This window comes from Leuciscus leuciscus, assembly GCF_965113295.1.
Source record: "Leuciscus leuciscus genome assembly, chromosome: 10".
Lineage (NCBI taxonomy): Eukaryota > Metazoa > Chordata > Actinopteri > Cypriniformes > Leuciscidae > Leuciscus > Leuciscus leuciscus.
Window position 1 is genome coordinate 39,706,052 of NC_138734.1, and position 17,816 is coordinate 39,723,867.

Consider the following 17,816-nt stretch of genomic DNA (forward strand, 5'->3'; position numbering starts at 1 on the left):
CCATACACAACTGGAATCTTGAACTATTACCAAAAGCAAAAGAGACCTACTATGGTCTCAATCAGGTCTTTGCTGAATTAAAAAGGTTAATTGTAATGATTGTAGCACTTTGTAACATATTAAAATTATTATACATTTTTCAGAAAATACAGCTCCAGAAACTTTATTATTAGTATTGCATATCTTTAATGTATTATCATTGAGTTTTTTTTTAATATAAATATTTACTCATAATCTACAGCCATGGCCAAAAGTTGGTTAGACAGACAGACAGACAGACACAGATAGACAGACACAGATAGACAGACACAGATAGATGGATAGATGGATGGATTGGATGGATAGATGCATACATACTGTGGAGTTCATTTTTAATTAATCATAACTAACATTCTCTTTTCTGCAGGATTAACATTTATATGCTTTTGAAAGCTAAAAGTCTCCAACAACACTTGAGCCAAATTCAGTGTGTGTAAAAGAGGAAAGAAAACTAAACAGCTGTCTGAATATCTAAATATATAACCTCATGACTTGAGCAACAAGCTGAAGTAACCAAGAAATCAAAATTTGCTTTTACCTAGTAACAGAAATGTATGCATATGAAGAACCATTCATCCTGGAGAAAAATGTAATGAATTCTATAAAAACTCTTGTACTCTGATTGTCAATCAACTCTATGATTGAAGCATATTCGAAGGCATTGTCTGGAGTCAGTCTGATCACTGCTAGAGACCTTATTCCCAGTGATAGTGTTCATAAGAGATGAGACACCATCACATGTCGACTGGAGCTGCCCCATGTTAACTTAAGTTTTTATTACCACAATACTGTACTTTATTAATCCCTGAGGGGAAATTGTTTTTGCCATAGCAGTCATACATAGTTACAGGACAGTCTTCAGACAAAACATTGTAAATTCAAACACATACACACAAACCTTTTGGCAAAAACATTCAATATGCAAAGAGTGCATATTTACAGTGTTGACCTTATTAGTGCTGAGAGTTGATCATAATTTGAGGGCTTCTGCTTGTCCACTCGCCTTGTGAGGACTTCTCTACACAGCTTCTCTGTGGTGAAGGGAGTGGACTGAAATCCACTGCTGCTTCAATGTGTAATGAGTGATTAATAATCAAAGATAAGCATTTCTACATGAATCATTTCTATATTCAATGAGTGATTCAAAGATACTTTTAATCATATGTTTGCTGTGATTGTTAACCAGCTGCTTAGATGTGACCCTCAACATGTGTTGTCTATATATTTGTTTTTAGCAGACGAGTTGAGGTTACAGGGGTCCAACTATACGTGACTTCACCTGATTTACAGAGTTGTACCTCTTTCATGTGTATTTCTCTAGAAACTAAAGTGAATAGTTTCTGAATAGCTTCTTCCTGAGGAGGGAATGTATTATAAGTATGTTTTGGTAGTTTGTCCTTATGATAGTTGGCTCAGGCCCTCTTCAACCTTGGAGAAACCTGGATGTTCTGTGCAGGTCTTGTATAGGAGCTATGGGACACTTCGGCATGCAACAACAGACCCGAAGACGCCTTTCTCCGACCTCCGAGGTCACCGCAGACCTAAATCTAGAAGTCGTGCGGTGCGACAACTATCTTGACTAATGGCGACATCCTCACCTATCTATCCGTGTGTGGAAATTTGCTTAGACTATATGTGTTCTTAGCCAATCAGAAACTGCAACCTGAAGCAAGGACGTAGCTTAGACCTTGGTGTAGGGTATAACTGCTGTGAGTGAGTGTGTGTGTGTGTGTGTGTGTGTGTGTGTGTGTGTGTGTGTGTGTGTGTGTGTGTGTGTGTGTGTTGTATAACTGTTGTGATCTTTGTAACTGTAAGCGGGGCGGCCTACGAACTCCTGTGTGAGTCTTGAAGCTGAACTTCTGCTGATGAAACTGCAAACTATCTTCAGTAAAACTTTTCTTCAATTTATTATAATTCTGACTCCGGGTCTTCTTTCAAACATCTGGTCCTTGGGTCCTAAACTGTTACCCCCTAACAATGGGATTAAGATCCAGTGAGTTGCCTGGCCACTGATCAATTTTTTCTATGCAAAGACTCTTGTCTTGTGAAATGGTGCTCTATCATGCTGGAAAATTCACGGATCATCACCAAATTGCTCCTGGAGCGTTGGAAGAAGTTGCTCTTACAGGATGTTTTGATTTCATTCTTTATTCCTGGGTGTTTTTTTGTTTTAGTTTTTTTTGGCTGAATATTGAGAGAGGCGCTCCCTTGGATGAAAAGCGCCCCCACACATGAACGATCTCAGGACGCTTTACTGTCGGCACGACACAGGACTCATGATAGCCTTCTCACCATTTCTTCTCCAGAAAATCGATTTTGGAAAGCAATGATGGCTGGATGTCTTTATTAAGAGGTAACTATTGGAGAACACATTGATTAGAAGCTCCTTTTCCCTCCTTTTAAAGCAATTATAATGCTCTCATAATCCAATCAGAACCATAGAGTGATTTCACCTGACTTGTACCTATTCACACTTTCCCATGTGCTGATGATATGATCAGTGAAATGTGCCAAAAAAACACAGATTTTCCCACTTTTGACCTGAGGAGGGCAGTATTGTCAATACAACTCTATTACTGTTCAGTCGCATTGTAACAATAATGTGGTCAGAATTCATCAGATGAAGGGTAAAGACTCCCTCAAGCTCTTGTAAGTAGAAAGTACATTAATGCGGTGTTTGAAATAACATTTTTGGGAAGATGCATTCAGTGACAGTTTGGTATAACTGGTGTAATCCTTAAACTTAAATGCCATAGGCCTATATAATATGTCATTTCATGGGATAGTTCACCCAAAAATGAAAAATTCTGTCATCATTTTCACCCTCAAGTTGTTCCAAACGTGTATGAATGTCTTTCTGTTTTGAAGAATGTCAGTGACCAGACACTTGACAGAAGCCATAGTAGGAAATAAAATACTATAAAAAAAACTGTATGGTTACCAACATTCTTCAAAATATCCTTCTTTTGTGTTCAGCAGAAGAAAGATACTCATACAGGTTTAGAACAACTTGAGGGTGAGTGAATAAATGATTACATAATTTTCATTTTTGGGTGAACTACCCCTTTAAGATACATAAAATGCTAGCTATAAAATTAGCCTTGAAAAGAAAAGGTGTTAACGATGCGATTTTATATCCATCCTGTTTCTGTGGAAAAACAGTTACCACAATAAAAAGGGAGGAAACGTGGAATTTACCAACTCTGTCATAAAAACGTAATTAATAGACAGAACGGTCCTGAAAACTTTTTGCAATTTTTGAAAGATATCGTTTTTTTTTTCTTGTTTTTTTTTAAAATCAATTATTAATTTTACAGTATTGCACAATAAGCAGTGATAATGGCAGAGTTCTGACTCTGGCGGAAACTAGTCTCGGTGGTGCTTGATGTTCAGTCAGTTAACGTTAGTCCGGGCACGCGCAGTAAGGGTTAAAGAGTGGTTTGGTTTCTTCTCATGCTTCTTGCTCTCTTCTTTTTGTTCAGACTCCAGTAGCGACACGAACTCACTGACATCTGCTCAACGGATCTCCCTTGCGACTTAACACAAAAGAGGTAAATGAGTTTCCCTTGCATCTAAAATGACAGTACAGAGCGTAAACAAAGTTATTTAAGTTAAGTTACTGATGGCGTGCCAATATGTGAATCTAAAGGTTGTAAATAAGGCTCTGGTGAACTTTGTACCTTATTTGCGTTTTCTATCATGGTATTAGTAAACTAACGTTAGTTCTGTGAAACTATTTGGAGAAGTGCTTTTTCTTTGTTGTTATGTGGCTTTAAATCGTCGCTGATGTGGCACTGGCAGTTTCACCATTTTCGCGGCGTTACTGTGTAACTTACAATCTGAATGGACTCAACTCACACATTCACTTCGTTCACACGTGAGCCAATGCATTGCAGCTGAGGTTTCGCAAGATTTTAAAGATGATTTGGCATGTTTTGAAATAAGGAAGTTAATGATAATCAACAAGTTGTCTACTTTGAAATAGTGAGCATCGAGACAACTGGTTTTAAAGGAGCGTTCTAGTAGTGGCGTGTAGTATGGCAAGCCGTTTTAATGTTTAATCCTTAATAGTAGGCTATCTATTTTCATGCTAACGTTACTTGTTCTTGTTTTTTTTATCTATTCCATTAGGTACTAGTATTTATTTATAAATATTAGTGACTATTCTTTGTATTAGCTGTGTGTGTATAGGTGAATTGAGACACTTTATATGCCATTGAGACGACCACAATAACGCAATAACTTAAATGCCTTATAAAATAAGTTTTCTCTGAAGTAAACTATCTATTTTGAACACTTTGCAAGCAAAAAGTTGAAGAGGATCTTGCTAAGCAAGTTTGATAAAACCAATGGGCCTATATTTATTTTCAGAATAATAACACATAAAGGCACAAATATTTGTTGTTAACTCTATATAGTCTACCTTGAGTACTGAGATTTGTCACTGTTAGGGCTACGCAAAACACACATCAAATATACACAAAGTTTGCCACGCGTTTGCCAAGTAAAATACGTTTCTGATCTTATGTTCAAATTAACCATTAAAGGGATGGTTTACATTTACTCACAAGTTGTTCCAAACCTGTATGAATGTGTTTCTTCTGCTGAACACAAAAGAAGATATTTTGTGGAATATGTGTAACAAAACAGTTGACGGGCCCCATTGACTTCCATATTATGGGGGGAAAAAATACTATGGAAGTTAATGGGGTGACACATCTCAGTACTGAAGGAGTTAAATACAAATATTTGTGCCATGAAACCAGATGTATCATTATCATATTACATATTGACATGAGGTAACCTGTTTAACAAGATTATCTTCAAACTGTTGCTCTGACATGGCCTTACTTGTCCTGACCAAAGAAACTGACAGCAAAACATTAACATTTAATAAACATGCTGTGGGATTTTTAGAGGCACAGGTTTGCAGTCAGAACGGTTTCAGATTGAAAATGAAAACACAGATGTGAAAATAGGTCAGAATATAGTTTGGGCTAAGTACTAGATGCTGCTTCAGGTCCTTAAAAGGTTAAGGGTTGGCAGACCTCCCGGGATGTGTCTTAGACTGGAATGAGCCCACTGAGAGAGAGAGAGCCAGGATACAGATGTTCCTCTTCTTTTACTTCGACTTTCCCTTGCTGGAAAACTCCTGCTCTTGGAGCCAGCTAAAAATGGGATGCCACTGTGTGTGTTGAGAGCTGCCTTTGCCAAGACAGGCCTGCAGTAGAAACTTAATAGGCAGCTCTTTTTCATAAGGGAAATTTAGGTTTGGGGGCTTTCTAAAAAAAGATTTAATGTGGAAAAACATTTCTTTTTGCAAACCAGTTGTAACTTTGCTTGCATGGTGGTAGTGCACACTGCATTTGAACATGTAGCATTCAATAAAATGTCATTTTCCAATTCCGATTTCTTGTAGGCGTAGTTATAAGGTGTTTAATGTCTGCATGAAACGTAAATTGCGATATTCTTTTCCTCCCTATTGTGACACATCCGAGTGAAACAGCTTCTCGAACAAGAAACTTGATTTTGTTCATCTGTAATGGATTGGATGGTTGTGGTTTGCTATTGGTTGATTTCATGTGATTGACAGGTTGCCCCGCCCTCGCGCCATTAAACGCATCATCAGAGAGAGATGTTGTTGCAAGAGGGAGGGGAAGTTTTTTTTATTATTAAAGATTATGAGGGCACATGAATAAAAAATAAAATAATGACGTTCACAGATAAATCATTTATAATAAATACTGCAATAATTGTCAGGTTTGATTTCATGTAACCTTGTAATTTTTAATCAAAAGGCCATAATTCGATCTTCCAGTTTAAACGTTAGATTTCTCTCTGGTGACGTATGCCAGACTTCTCCAATCATTTAGTCCACTCGTGTTCATCTGCCTCCACTTTTGAGTACAACGGCCACATTTAAATATCCAGTCAACAACCGAAGTCGATGATTGGTTACACTTAGATGTACGTCACAATATCGAGATATGTGACAACTTCCGTTTCATTGCGACTATAAAAGGAAAGTCCTATATTGCACGAGTGTTTTTCAGACTCTGTGTATGTAACCTCATTAGTGAACCACACTATCAGAGCGATCGATCCAGAGTTTGTTTTAATGGAACCAAACATGCGTGTGAACACGCCCTAAAAGTGCATCAATAAGAAGTTCCTTAATGAGTCAGAAATGTTCAACAGACACTCCAACCCCCTGAAACTGTGGGAGGCTGCTTTGTGATATTTTTGCAGAGAATGATGTAGTTGGATAACTAACATGTGTTGATGAATATAGCACAGGAAATTTAGTTGATGGTGTAGTAGATAATTGTTTCCCCTTCTATGATTGTAATGCTTGTGATGTGGCTGGCGAAGACCCGGCTCTCGTTTAGCTACGGCTCGACCTTCTTCCTGATTGAGGGGTGAGAGGGGGACACTCATGGGTAACTGGGGCGTGAGACTGTTTCCCCTCTTAAGTGGAGCATTCACACTGCCTCAATTATGGTTGCCATAGGAATGCCCTTAGAGCATAAAAGATGTTGGCTGGGGCCAAATCATAGGGTTATGCAAAAATAGTTTCTTGTGTGACCCAGAAGGGGTGAATTAGTAGACCTTGGCTAGTAATTTGGGTCTTTTGGATCAGCCTAAATCGGTAACTAATGTTTGAACTGTTTCTTACGGAAAGAACACCAAAAATGAAACATGTATAGTTCTGTTATGCATGCTCTTGGCATCCACCCAGAATAGTGTATGATTGCTGACAGATATCAAATACTGATGTAATTAAACAAATACAGTTTTCTCTTCAAAATGCACACGTTTAAAAACTAAGCTAAACTGAACTAAAGCTCTGTCAAATTCTTTGTCAAATGAATAACAGTCAAAGAACTCTAGCTAGAGGAACTTATTTGTCCATAACGATTATCCTGGATTACATTTCTGGTCATGTGATCAATAGTATTTAACATCTTCAATGTAAAGCTTGCTTGGGTGTGTTCAGATACCCCTTTGTGTTGTGCTAAAAATCCTAGGATAAGACAGCTTTTGTCTATTGTATGTAATGGGGGAGCATGCCATCATTGTATAATGGAGGGGATGTTTGTGACGGACCGTAGAAAGGAGACATCTGCACAGTACACTGCAGCTGACAATGACTGTAGAGATTATTAAAGGAAATAGATGAAGGGGTGTCTCAGCTTCCAGATAGCAAAGCCTTCCTGCAGCCGAAGTGGTGCTAATCCTGAGAGAGAATGTAATTGGCCTTTTAAATGGGATTGTACTTGTGGCTGAGGGATCTGAGGACTCTGATGACTGCTGCAGGGTTTTGTCAATGTGAATCGTTTTGAGTTTTTAACACTGTAAAATGCTGAATAGAAAGTCAAATCATCTGAAACCTGATGAAACTTGCATTCATCGCCGTTTATACTTCCCCTTGCATATTTTTCTGATTGTTTTCTCAGGCTAAACTGCTGAAGGTTGAAGAATAAGAGAAAGGCAAATCTTGTGTAGTACAGTGTTTTACCAGTGGAAAGAGATTGGCTGTGTTGTTATTCCTCTGAACTCCCCTTTGTAAATGAATAAAATGGAGAAAAAGACTGCATTCAGCGCAGAAAAATCCAGACTCTGGTTTATAGCTCCCTGGAGTACTTCTAAGAGATGAAGCCAAGGAAGCTTGGCTCTCTGACTCTCTGGCTTCATATCCTGATATATTGCTTATTACTCTGGGTTACTGGATTGTGTGTGTGTAAAAGAAACAGTCCAAGTGAGAAATGAAAATGTCATGCACTCATGGTTACATTTTTGAATCCTCCTCACAGAAATCTCACACTTTATTCCCACGGTCTTCATAGATGTTCAGGGAGAAACTTTGAAGAGAGCGCAAATGTTTTTAAGATCAATTTCGTTACGCCCTTTAAATCATAAATGTCAAGATTGCTCCGGTGGTTTGGTTTAAGTCAGTAGTTCTGCTACTGTTTGCTTCAGGAAAAGTGTTTTAAGAATCAAACATCGAAACGTATTAATATTATGGCCCTGTTTACACCTGGGGCCGTATTCACAAAGCATTTTATCTTACCACTAGGAGTACTCCTAAATCGCACTAAAAGATTTTAGCTAGGAGTTTTCTCTTAAAAATTACAACTCCTAAACTAAGAGCGAGTCTTCGTTGCTATGGATGACGTCATTACTCATGCACGAGCTTGACTGAAGTGACCACCTTGATTGGCTGATGATTGTAACGCGGGAATGATTCCAAACACCTCCCCTACGATGATGAGTGACAGGTGACAGGTCTGAGAATGCGTGCGCTACACAAGTAGTGCGAAGGACGGAAGATGATGAATAACTGAATAAATAGCCTAAATGAATAAAGAGTAAGGCAAAACAAATAGCCTAGTAGCCTAATGAAACGTATGGATTGATGCAATATTATCTTTGCAACATTATTGAATTAATCTGTCACTATATGCCTCTGCCTACATTTGCAAAGAGAAGAACATTTTAATTTGATTCACAATGAAATGTTACAATTAGTTTACATGCAATGAGTAGCCTAGTTTTGGTTGTTGTTGGTGGCGTTATGGTCCCTAGTTATGCCTACAATGCAAAATTGTTCCCTCGCGATTGGAAGCTCCTGTTGCCGCCGCATACGCATTTCAAAACATCGCAACGTGAAATGCCACAAAAAGCGGTTTGTGAATAGGTTTTAGTGAGTTAGGAGTCCTCTCGACTTCTTTTAAGCTCTCCCAGGCTTAGGTGCTACTTTTAGGGCTAAAATGCTTCGTGAATTACTCTTAGTCAAAAAAATTAGGAGTCCTAAAGTTACGAGTGACACGCCCATTATTTTTAGGAGTTGCTCCTAAATTCGCCAGTTAGGAGCTACTTTTAGCCTTAAAATTCTTTGTGAATACGGCCCCTGGTATTTTGTCAATCCAACCACATGCGGGCGACGCTAAATACAGGAGTAAACGGGGTCTAAAACTTTTGAGCTTGTCACTCTCGGCCACTTCCATAGGTAGTCGAAAACACATTCGACCGGATTGCTTTCGTAGTGTAAACGCTCATGTGGTTGAATGTGTTCGAACCACTACAAAAGACGCCTATTAATATTATGGGAAGCCAGACGGGATTTAAACTTTGTCGGCCGAAGACCCAAATTTGGTTTGAAGATGAAAAACGTGCTCTCACCATTCCTGATTTCTAACACACACTTGTTTTTGTCTTGTGGCTGTCAGACCAGAAACTAAAGCTGATGCTCTCCGTGTGTTTTTCCGTCATCTCTGGTTGCGCTCATATGTAAATAAGCGTGAGCTTATTTCATCCATTAGATTGAAAGAAGGCCCATACATTTACCCGCCCATAGACCCTCCCCTTAAAGAAATGGGAAAAGTGGACAAAAGAGACACCAAGAGTTAACGGCAATGTGTCTCCCTCGTCTACGTGTGATCCGATCGACCAAAACGCATCTTTAATATCAGATGTAAACAGGGCCTATGATGAATAGAATATTAATTGCAGTATAAAACACAGTTTACCATTGTACACGAAATTCCGGGAAGTTGAACATGAAGGTTTTGACATCAACAACAAAAGATAGGCTATGGAAAAGGTTTTCTCCTCCTTTTCAAAATGGATAAGTTCCCACTTTTGGACCTTCAAACCCACCAGTTGAGAATAAATTAGGCTATATCATGAGATTATTTGTCCAAAAAGAAAAGTCTTTTGATGATTTAATTGTGGATTATCCTTATTTGAACACCGGTATAATTACTGTATACCTTTGTTCGATTCTCCGACATGTGTCAGAAACACAAACAATAAAACGCTGCAATATGTTTCCAACCAGTGTGGGTTACTATTGTGATGTAGTGTAATTCATTGCACTAGAAACTTAATTAGAAACCCTAAAAAAAAAATGGAAAGCTAATTTCTTTAGAGCTATATTAAATATCATAGGTGGAACTGAAACTAAACGACCACCCCATTGCAGCTGTGATTTATTGAACAGATGTTTTGTTTCCTCTTTCCATCAGTGAGAGATTAGACATTACACCTACAGCTTATTTTAACGCTCTGTTTATTTAGAGAAACTCTCTAATGATCTTTGTCATGTCCATAACTGGTCTCCATAGCACTGGTGTTCTTCATTTCTCTGAGTTTTGATGATTTTCCTCTCTTTTACAGAGCAGCAGTCATGGGGAAAGGATGCGTAGCCGCCACCAAGTACTTCCTGTTCTTGTTCAACCTCCTCTTCTTTGTAAGTGTCCACACTCCTACACCTTCATTCTGTCTCAGCAGGAACTCTGAGTCATGTGGCTCCCTGTCATTAGCTCTGGTCTTCAGGTCTACCATGAGCCAATGCAGGTTGAAACGGAGAGTTACTATTGAGAGTGTGTAGTTAAAATGGAGCCTTTTGGGAAATCTGGAAGAAAATGTAAATATTTATGCATAAAGAAGTTTTTGCCCATTGACCACATAACGCTTTTTGCTTAAACTTCAATTTTAAAACTCAAATTATCATTCTATGGAAGTTATTAATAACAAACAGTGTTGGAACTAAAAGTCATCTTTTGAAGAAACCAAGAATAAGATGTTTTAAGTCAGACTTTTTAATCATTTGGAAGTATTTGTAACTTTTATTTATTAGGGATGCATCAACCAATAATCTGTATTGGCAGATAAAAGCAATTATTTCCATTATCGGCTATCAGCTGATTGTTTAAAATCACCCGAGTGAAAAAACACTAGAGGAGCTTATTTATTGTTAATTATATATGTAAGTTTAGAAAAACTACCTACAATTTTTATTTGAGTGTAATTATTATAACTGAAAATTGTACAGCCGTTGTAGTTTTGGCTGTTTTGTTAATTTTAACCTCTAAAATTATAGTAATGTACCAAATGAGAGGGTTCCTTGTAAAATATTCATTTAATTTGAGTTTAAACTTTTTAATTAGAGGATAAATAAATAAATAAATATTAATTTGCAAAAAAAATTTTTTGCCATCGTCCATATGTGACATGTAGAAAAGTTTACCATTTCGCATGACATTTTACATGTATTTGCATTATTATTGGGAAAAAAACTAAAATACCCAGCAGTGTGATGTTTTGGAAATCCCTGTTAGGAAATAGTTTAAGCTCAGTGAGGAAGCAGGGCTCTGATCTCTGTTGCATTACTGCAACCTTCAGCTAGACATGTTATAAAGGGTCAAAGGCTAATGAGAAGTGTGTGTGTCTCTGATTCTCCCTCCTGAAGGCCCTTTAATTGTACAGTAGCCTGGTGTTTTACGGCTTCCCTCTCCACAGTGGCATAGAAGACGCCAGACTCAAATTAAACATCTCTGATCCAGTTCATTTAGAGGACACCTTGGATCCATTAGTTTTGAACTTTGTGGCCGGAATGCATGAGAACTCAGTTCTGTGGAGAGTTGCTGTCTCTCTTTAGCAATTATCTGGGGTATGTTAATGGAAGCACAGTCAGTGTTCTCATCCATAATCCTGTCACAGTTCAAACTAAGATCAAGCTATGAGGAACCAAACGGGTCCAGAAGGAGACAAATGCTCATGCAACATGTTCGTCGTGTTTGTTTGTTCATGCATGTTTCTTTTGCCCTGTAGATTTTTGGAGCTGTAATCATGGGCTTTGGACTATGGGTCATGCTGGATAATCAGAGTTTCATCATGGTTTTGCGTAAGTACAAAAAACAGTAACATAATTTCCTGTTCTGATGTATGTAATCGTGTCTCTGAGAGTACGTCTTATTTAAACCGTTTGCATCTTCCAGGCTGCTATTGGTCAGAAATGGAAAGTTCCTGGTTTGTAATGGAAGCATATACTGAGAAAACATTTTTTATTATTTTTCTCACAGTATTGCATCAGTACTTTAGGTCCATTGCAGTTCTGTTCACATTTGCTCTCAAAATGTGGGTTTGAATATTTTAAGGAGTCACTTCAGTTCATAACTAAACTGTGTGTAAACAGTAAGGTGTTTTTATACTTGGCAAAATACTTGTTTCAGCACGGATGCATTCATTTAACCAAAAGTGACGGTTAAGACATTTATAATGTTTCTATTTCCTGAAGAAAGAAAAATCTAAAAATTAAGCAGTTTCTTGAGCAGCAAATCAGCATATTAGAATGAATTTTGAAGGATCATGTGACACTGAAGATGTGCTTTGCATCACAGGAAAAAATTGCATAATAAAATTAGATTTAAAATGAAAACAGTTTTTTTAAATTGTAATAATATTTCACAATATTGCTGTTTTTACTGTATTTTTGATCCAATTGTGAGCATAAGACACTTCTTTCAAAAACATTTTTAATATCTTATCAGCCCTGACTGAACTTTTGAATGGTAGTATATATTCTGGCTCTGTGTCTCTTCTCTTTTTATGTGTCCTATTGTTGGACAGACAGTAAACCGTATTCATTGAGTCAGAACAATGAGTTCAAACTGGTGTTTATTTGATATTCATGGGAATGCACAGTAAAAGCAGCTGTTATTCGTGAGCTTGGCGTTTTTTAAATTTTTTTATTAACCAAGTTTTCCACAAACCCCTCTCCCACACTGCACTCTGTGTTTATACACACACACAGGTTTACTAAACCATCTGATGCTCAATTAAACAGAGAGCGAAAGTTTGCAAAATAAGGGAAGAGAGATTAAATAGATTAAATATTAAATAGCTTCCCCATCACTGAAATTGTAGCCCAAAAGGTGTTTCAAAGATGGCCGCTGAGTAAAGGGACTTAAAGGGACTTTACTCCATTTTTAAAGGGAAAGTTTACCAAAAAATACTAATAATGCTGTCATCATTCACTCACCCTCATGTCATTCCTGTCCTCTGTGAAACAGAGTTGTCATTTATTTATTTTTTGTCTAAACAATTAAAGTCAATGGGCACCTGCTTGGTTACCAACATTCTTCAAAATATCATATTTTGTGTTCCACATAAGAAAGATGTGATGGTGAGTAAATGATGACAGAATTTTCATTTTTGGGTGAAGTATCCCTTTAAGCTAAAAGTTATTTTTTTCACACCATTGCTAAAGAAAACTTTAAAAAATAGACATTAAAATAAAATATTTTCATAAGACCGACCAAGCCAAGTTCCCTCAGTCAAGATCATGGAGGTTTAGAGAAGTCTATATATAGCACATGCTCGGTTAAACAAATTACAGCAGGGGAATATTTATGTGAAGCTGACAAGCTCCAAAAACGTTTGCCAAGCTGGTCACACCACCATCCTTTCCACTCACTTTGTCTTTTTCAGTGTCTCCAGATATCACCGCGCTGGAGTCTCTGTTATTGGGACCATTTTTGGAAACATTGTTTTTCTGAATCAGCGGTTCCTCTGGAGATAGCAGGGAATATCTTAGGATATCCTCACACTCGGGGACCCTTAACTCTGACCTTGTCTTTCTGCTAACACGTGGTCCAGTAGTCCTCTGTTTTACTGTAGGGTCCCATTGGTGGTCACTCCCACACTGTGCCGCACAAGGAGTTTTAGTCCAGTCATTTTAAGCCAAAATGGGGGTCAACCTTGAACAAATTGCAACAGAAGCAAACTCAACTGGTTTTGTATCCTCAATATGTCCTGAGTAAGGAAAAAAAAAACCCAGAAGAATCCCATTAGGGGAAAATTTCGAAAAAGACCCAAATATAGCCTATTCATACGCCTACTCATTATTTTTCTTAAGTGAATAGGGTAAAAAATTGAACCTTTAGATATCACCATGAAAATTACTGAGTTGATTACTTAAATCAAGACAAACAAAAAATGTATTACAAGTTGTTTGAATTTTTTTGTTAACATGGACAAACAGTGCATAATCTAATTACGTATGTGCTAATTTGCATAAATACCACAACATGGGTAGCTCATGGGTAGCCTAAATGGGTTCCATTCAGACCTTAACATTAAGTATTTTACTGTTATATGTCAACAAGATTCAACAAGACATTTTATCCTGGCTATACCCAATGTTTAGATCTGTTGTGGTATTTATGCAAATTAGCATATACGTAATTAGATTATGCACCGTTTGTCCATGTTAACAAAAAATTTCAAAAAACTTGTTATACATTTTTTGTTTGTCTTGATTTAAGTAATCAACTCAGTAATTTTCATGGTGATATCTAAACGTTAAAAATTTTACCCTATTCACATGAGAAAAAGAATGAATAGGCGTATGAATAGGCTATATTTGGGAAACTTTCCCCTAATGGGATTCTTCTGTTTTTTTTTTGTTTTTTTCTTACTCAGGACATATTGAGGATACAAAATCAGTTGAGTTTGCTTCTGTTGCAATTTGTTCAACCTTTCTTCATAAAATGACTGGACTATTTGTTTGTTGACTTTGTTAGTCTGTGGTTTAAGGCCCTATTGAGTTCGAAAATAACGGGAAGGTGTGTTTCTCTGATCTCAGTTGTATTTTTTTTTTTTTTTTTTTTTTCTCCCAGGTTTTTTTTTAATAGACTTCCACACAACCGCATGGCTATAAAAGGGAGTCTTGGGGAATTGTATCATTATCATCCCTATTTTTCAATTAAAGGTTTTACTTCTTTTTCATATAGCTCATTAATTTGTGCAATGAAGTTATACAGCTATAATATGACTCAATACCTGAAACATGTTACAGCATGAGTCAATGTTTGATTGTTTGAAGCCTCGGAGGCTGGTACGTAAATACATTTTCAACTGGTAAGTTGTACATGTTTGGCTGTGTTTACATTTGTAGTTAGTTTCTCTTGGCCTGCTGCAAGGAGACGGTAGATCCGATGCCTGTACCAAACTGTAATGGTAGTGCAACCATGTGTCCTTGAGCATTCTGTATTTTTTAGGGTCTGTCCCTTTTAATCTTGTGGCATCACATCCTGTTTTTGGTTTACATGTCTTTGGTCCTTGCTGTGTTCATATTTCATTCGAACATCACCAGAGTTTGTTTGGAAGTGGACTGAGACCCATCTTTCCACTTGTTTGGTGCGGGCCTGGGTTCAGACGGCAGCGTTCACACTTGTTCAATTGAAACACTCTAACAGAGCAATCACACCAGAGCTTGTTTTAATCGAAGCAATCCTGCCAAACCTGAACACAACCTTAAATACAAATCAAATACAAATACAACAAGCCAATAAATACTTGTTCTTTAAAGTTAAGGACAATTTCTTTTTACATTTTTGTTATATTTTCCATTCGTGGCATGTAAATGGTGCTTGAAAGGGTCCATGATTGTTTTTCCAGTGGTAAATGCTGCTGGGACGGAATTTCTGCTGATATACAGAGGTGTTTGCCATAGTACCTTGAGATCATCACAGCAACTATGAGCAAGCGCACACTGAGGTCTTGGAAACTTCAAATTTACCCTCAGACAGATGTTACGCGCTAGGCAGGAAACATGTGTTTAGAATTGTGACGCAGAATTCTTGCTTTGGTTTGAGAGGTAATCTACAGACCATTTATTATTCTCAGTTTATAAAACAAAATAGTTTTCTGTCACAAACGTGTGATGTCACGGTTTTGCTTTTTAAGGTCATACAAGGACAACATCACCTCAACGTTTCGGATGGATGCATGTAAGAAGTCAGGGATAAATTAATTCGGACTGAAGATTGGATGAAAGTTCAAAACAATAATTGCATGATATGCTGATAATTTTTTTTTTTTTTAAGAATAAAGAAAAATAAATTAAAGGTGCAGTATGTTATATTGTCAGATTGTGGTTGTAATGGGTACTACAGTCCAAATTCAAAATATTTGAGAGGGTGGTTTCCCCTCCTCTGACTTTCTCGCGTGGGTTGCCAGATTGATGGCGCGCAACAGTTACGAGTGCAATTGACAATGGAAAGTGACGAGCCTTACACTATAAGTTAATCAGCTGTTGTATACATTTGCAATGTTTTTATTGCCAAGGCATTTTAGGTTGGGTAGAATCTGCAATCTTTGTCTCAGATCGTTTTCTGGCTTCAATGGCTGCAATACGCTGTGTTTTCCGAAAAACTGGCAACCCAGGGTGTCGAAATACTATTGGGTAAATTGGCAGTGGGATCATACAGACATCCCGACACAGAACACACATTTCAAAGTTGAATAAATGGCCTCAGCATTGTTTTTTGTATTTGAACATAGCATGTTTCCTAGATCTCGGCAAACATATGGTATTTTTATGCTTTAGTGCAGTCAAAAAAATTACATACAACACTTGTATACAAACGAATGACATTACAAAAAGTGTCTTTTTTCCCCCATATATACAATTAATTGCACTAAATCAAAATGTTAAATTGCCAGCCCTCGCATGCTAGAGAAACAAATGTTTTTGTGGTGAAATACAAGCAGGATACAAACGTGGTCACAGAAAACTCGATGGTTCTTCAGAGCCACAGGCCACATGTCTTTGCCTTGTCTATCTTTGAAAGAATCATCCCGAACAACTACCGAGCAGCTAAACTCGTTTCTGCTTTGAATTGCAGGAGGGACATGCTCTCTCTTTGGAGGGACGTTATTTTCCGCTCTCTTGACTGCTAGTTTCATGTCTTTAATTACTCTAAAGCTACTGATTTGTACGTAGCCAAGGATAGCAAGAACAACCTGCTACTCAAATGAGCACCACAGCTCAGCGCCAACTTTAATAATAGATTGAGAGAAAATGCATGATGACAATTTTCCACGCAATAATTTTAAATTACTTTCATATGCTGAGCCACTGTAGAAGCGGAGAAGGTTTGCTCACTGTGTTATGAGGGTGTTCGCCACACCAATAGTGGTGATAGTGAGTTGGTTCGGCCGTTTATTTTCTCTCTCTCATCTCTCTCTCAAGTTTGCGTACGTCTAGGTAACAATGAGACCTGCATCCATTGTTTACAAATTTTTATATGGTGAAGTGCAATGGAATTTTTTGCTTGTTGCACTAACAGCTTTTTTTTTTTTCGACAGTATTTTCGTGTCAGAGACTTCTTCCTCTGCATACATCTGAACTTGCTGCATTTAGTTGCTGAGCCTAAAGCAAGACTAATGTGTAGCTGTGTCTAAAATCTGCCATACACCACCCTCTAAACTCAGTTTCATTTTCAGCCTCTCCACTCCTGTGCAAAACCCACATCTGCAGCATCATGACAGTTTAAACATTAGATAATGGCTGTTATTTGCAAGTGAGGTTTATGGTGTGAAATCGAATAATAAGTGTTCTTTTAACTTGTTGACCTTGTCGGAGAGTGTGACTGGTGTCTTCTGTGTTTATGCAGATGAGTCCTCCACAACGCTGAAAGTTGGCGCCTACATCTTGATTGGGATTGGATCTCTGTCCATGGTCATGGGTTTCCTGGGCTGCATCGGTGCCATTTATGAGATCCGATGCCTTCTCGGACTGGTGAGTAATTATAGAGAGAGTTTTAGAGTCTTGTATTATTTATTTATTCATTTCATTTGATATGATTTAATTTCATTATTTTATTTTGCATATTTATATATAAATAACTGCTGACTACATCAAAGCCAGCCAATTGTGGTTTATTTGAATTTAACTTTATATTTTATTTTTTTATTTTGCATATTTATTTATATATAAATAACTGCTGACTACTAGAGCCAGCTAATTCTGTTCTCTGGGCTATTTATATAGATTATATTTCGCTTCTAACCATATTCAGTTATAGCAACATTTGCATTAAGTGATCATTTTTTGTAACTATATTAAAATCCGTTATAAATTATTCATAAAATAAAATTGTACAGTCTGTTAATAGCTTTAACAACTTTGAGCACTGGACCATTCA

At 37.4% G+C, this 17,816-nt stretch overlaps 1 protein-coding gene across 2 annotated transcripts in view; it reads left to right on the plus strand.

The window, feature by feature from the left end:
- Positions 1-3,430: 3,430 nt before the first annotated feature.
- Positions 3,431-17,816, plus strand: part of cd82b (CD82 molecule b) — a 25,499-nt gene continuing 11,113 nt past the window's right edge. The window contains exons 1-4 of one of the 2 annotated variants that reach the window (XM_082182626.1): positions 3,431-3,590; positions 10,219-10,291; positions 11,656-11,728; positions 17,286-17,410. In XM_082182626.1, the coding sequence (XP_082038752.1) occupies positions 10,229-10,291; positions 11,656-11,728; positions 17,286-17,410 (261 nt within the window). In that variant the 5' untranslated portion in view covers positions 3,431-3,590; positions 10,219-10,228. The remainder of the gene's footprint in view (positions 3,591-10,218; positions 10,292-11,655; positions 11,729-17,285; positions 17,411-17,816) is intronic. The other variant, XM_082182627.1, reaches the window with a different exon arrangement.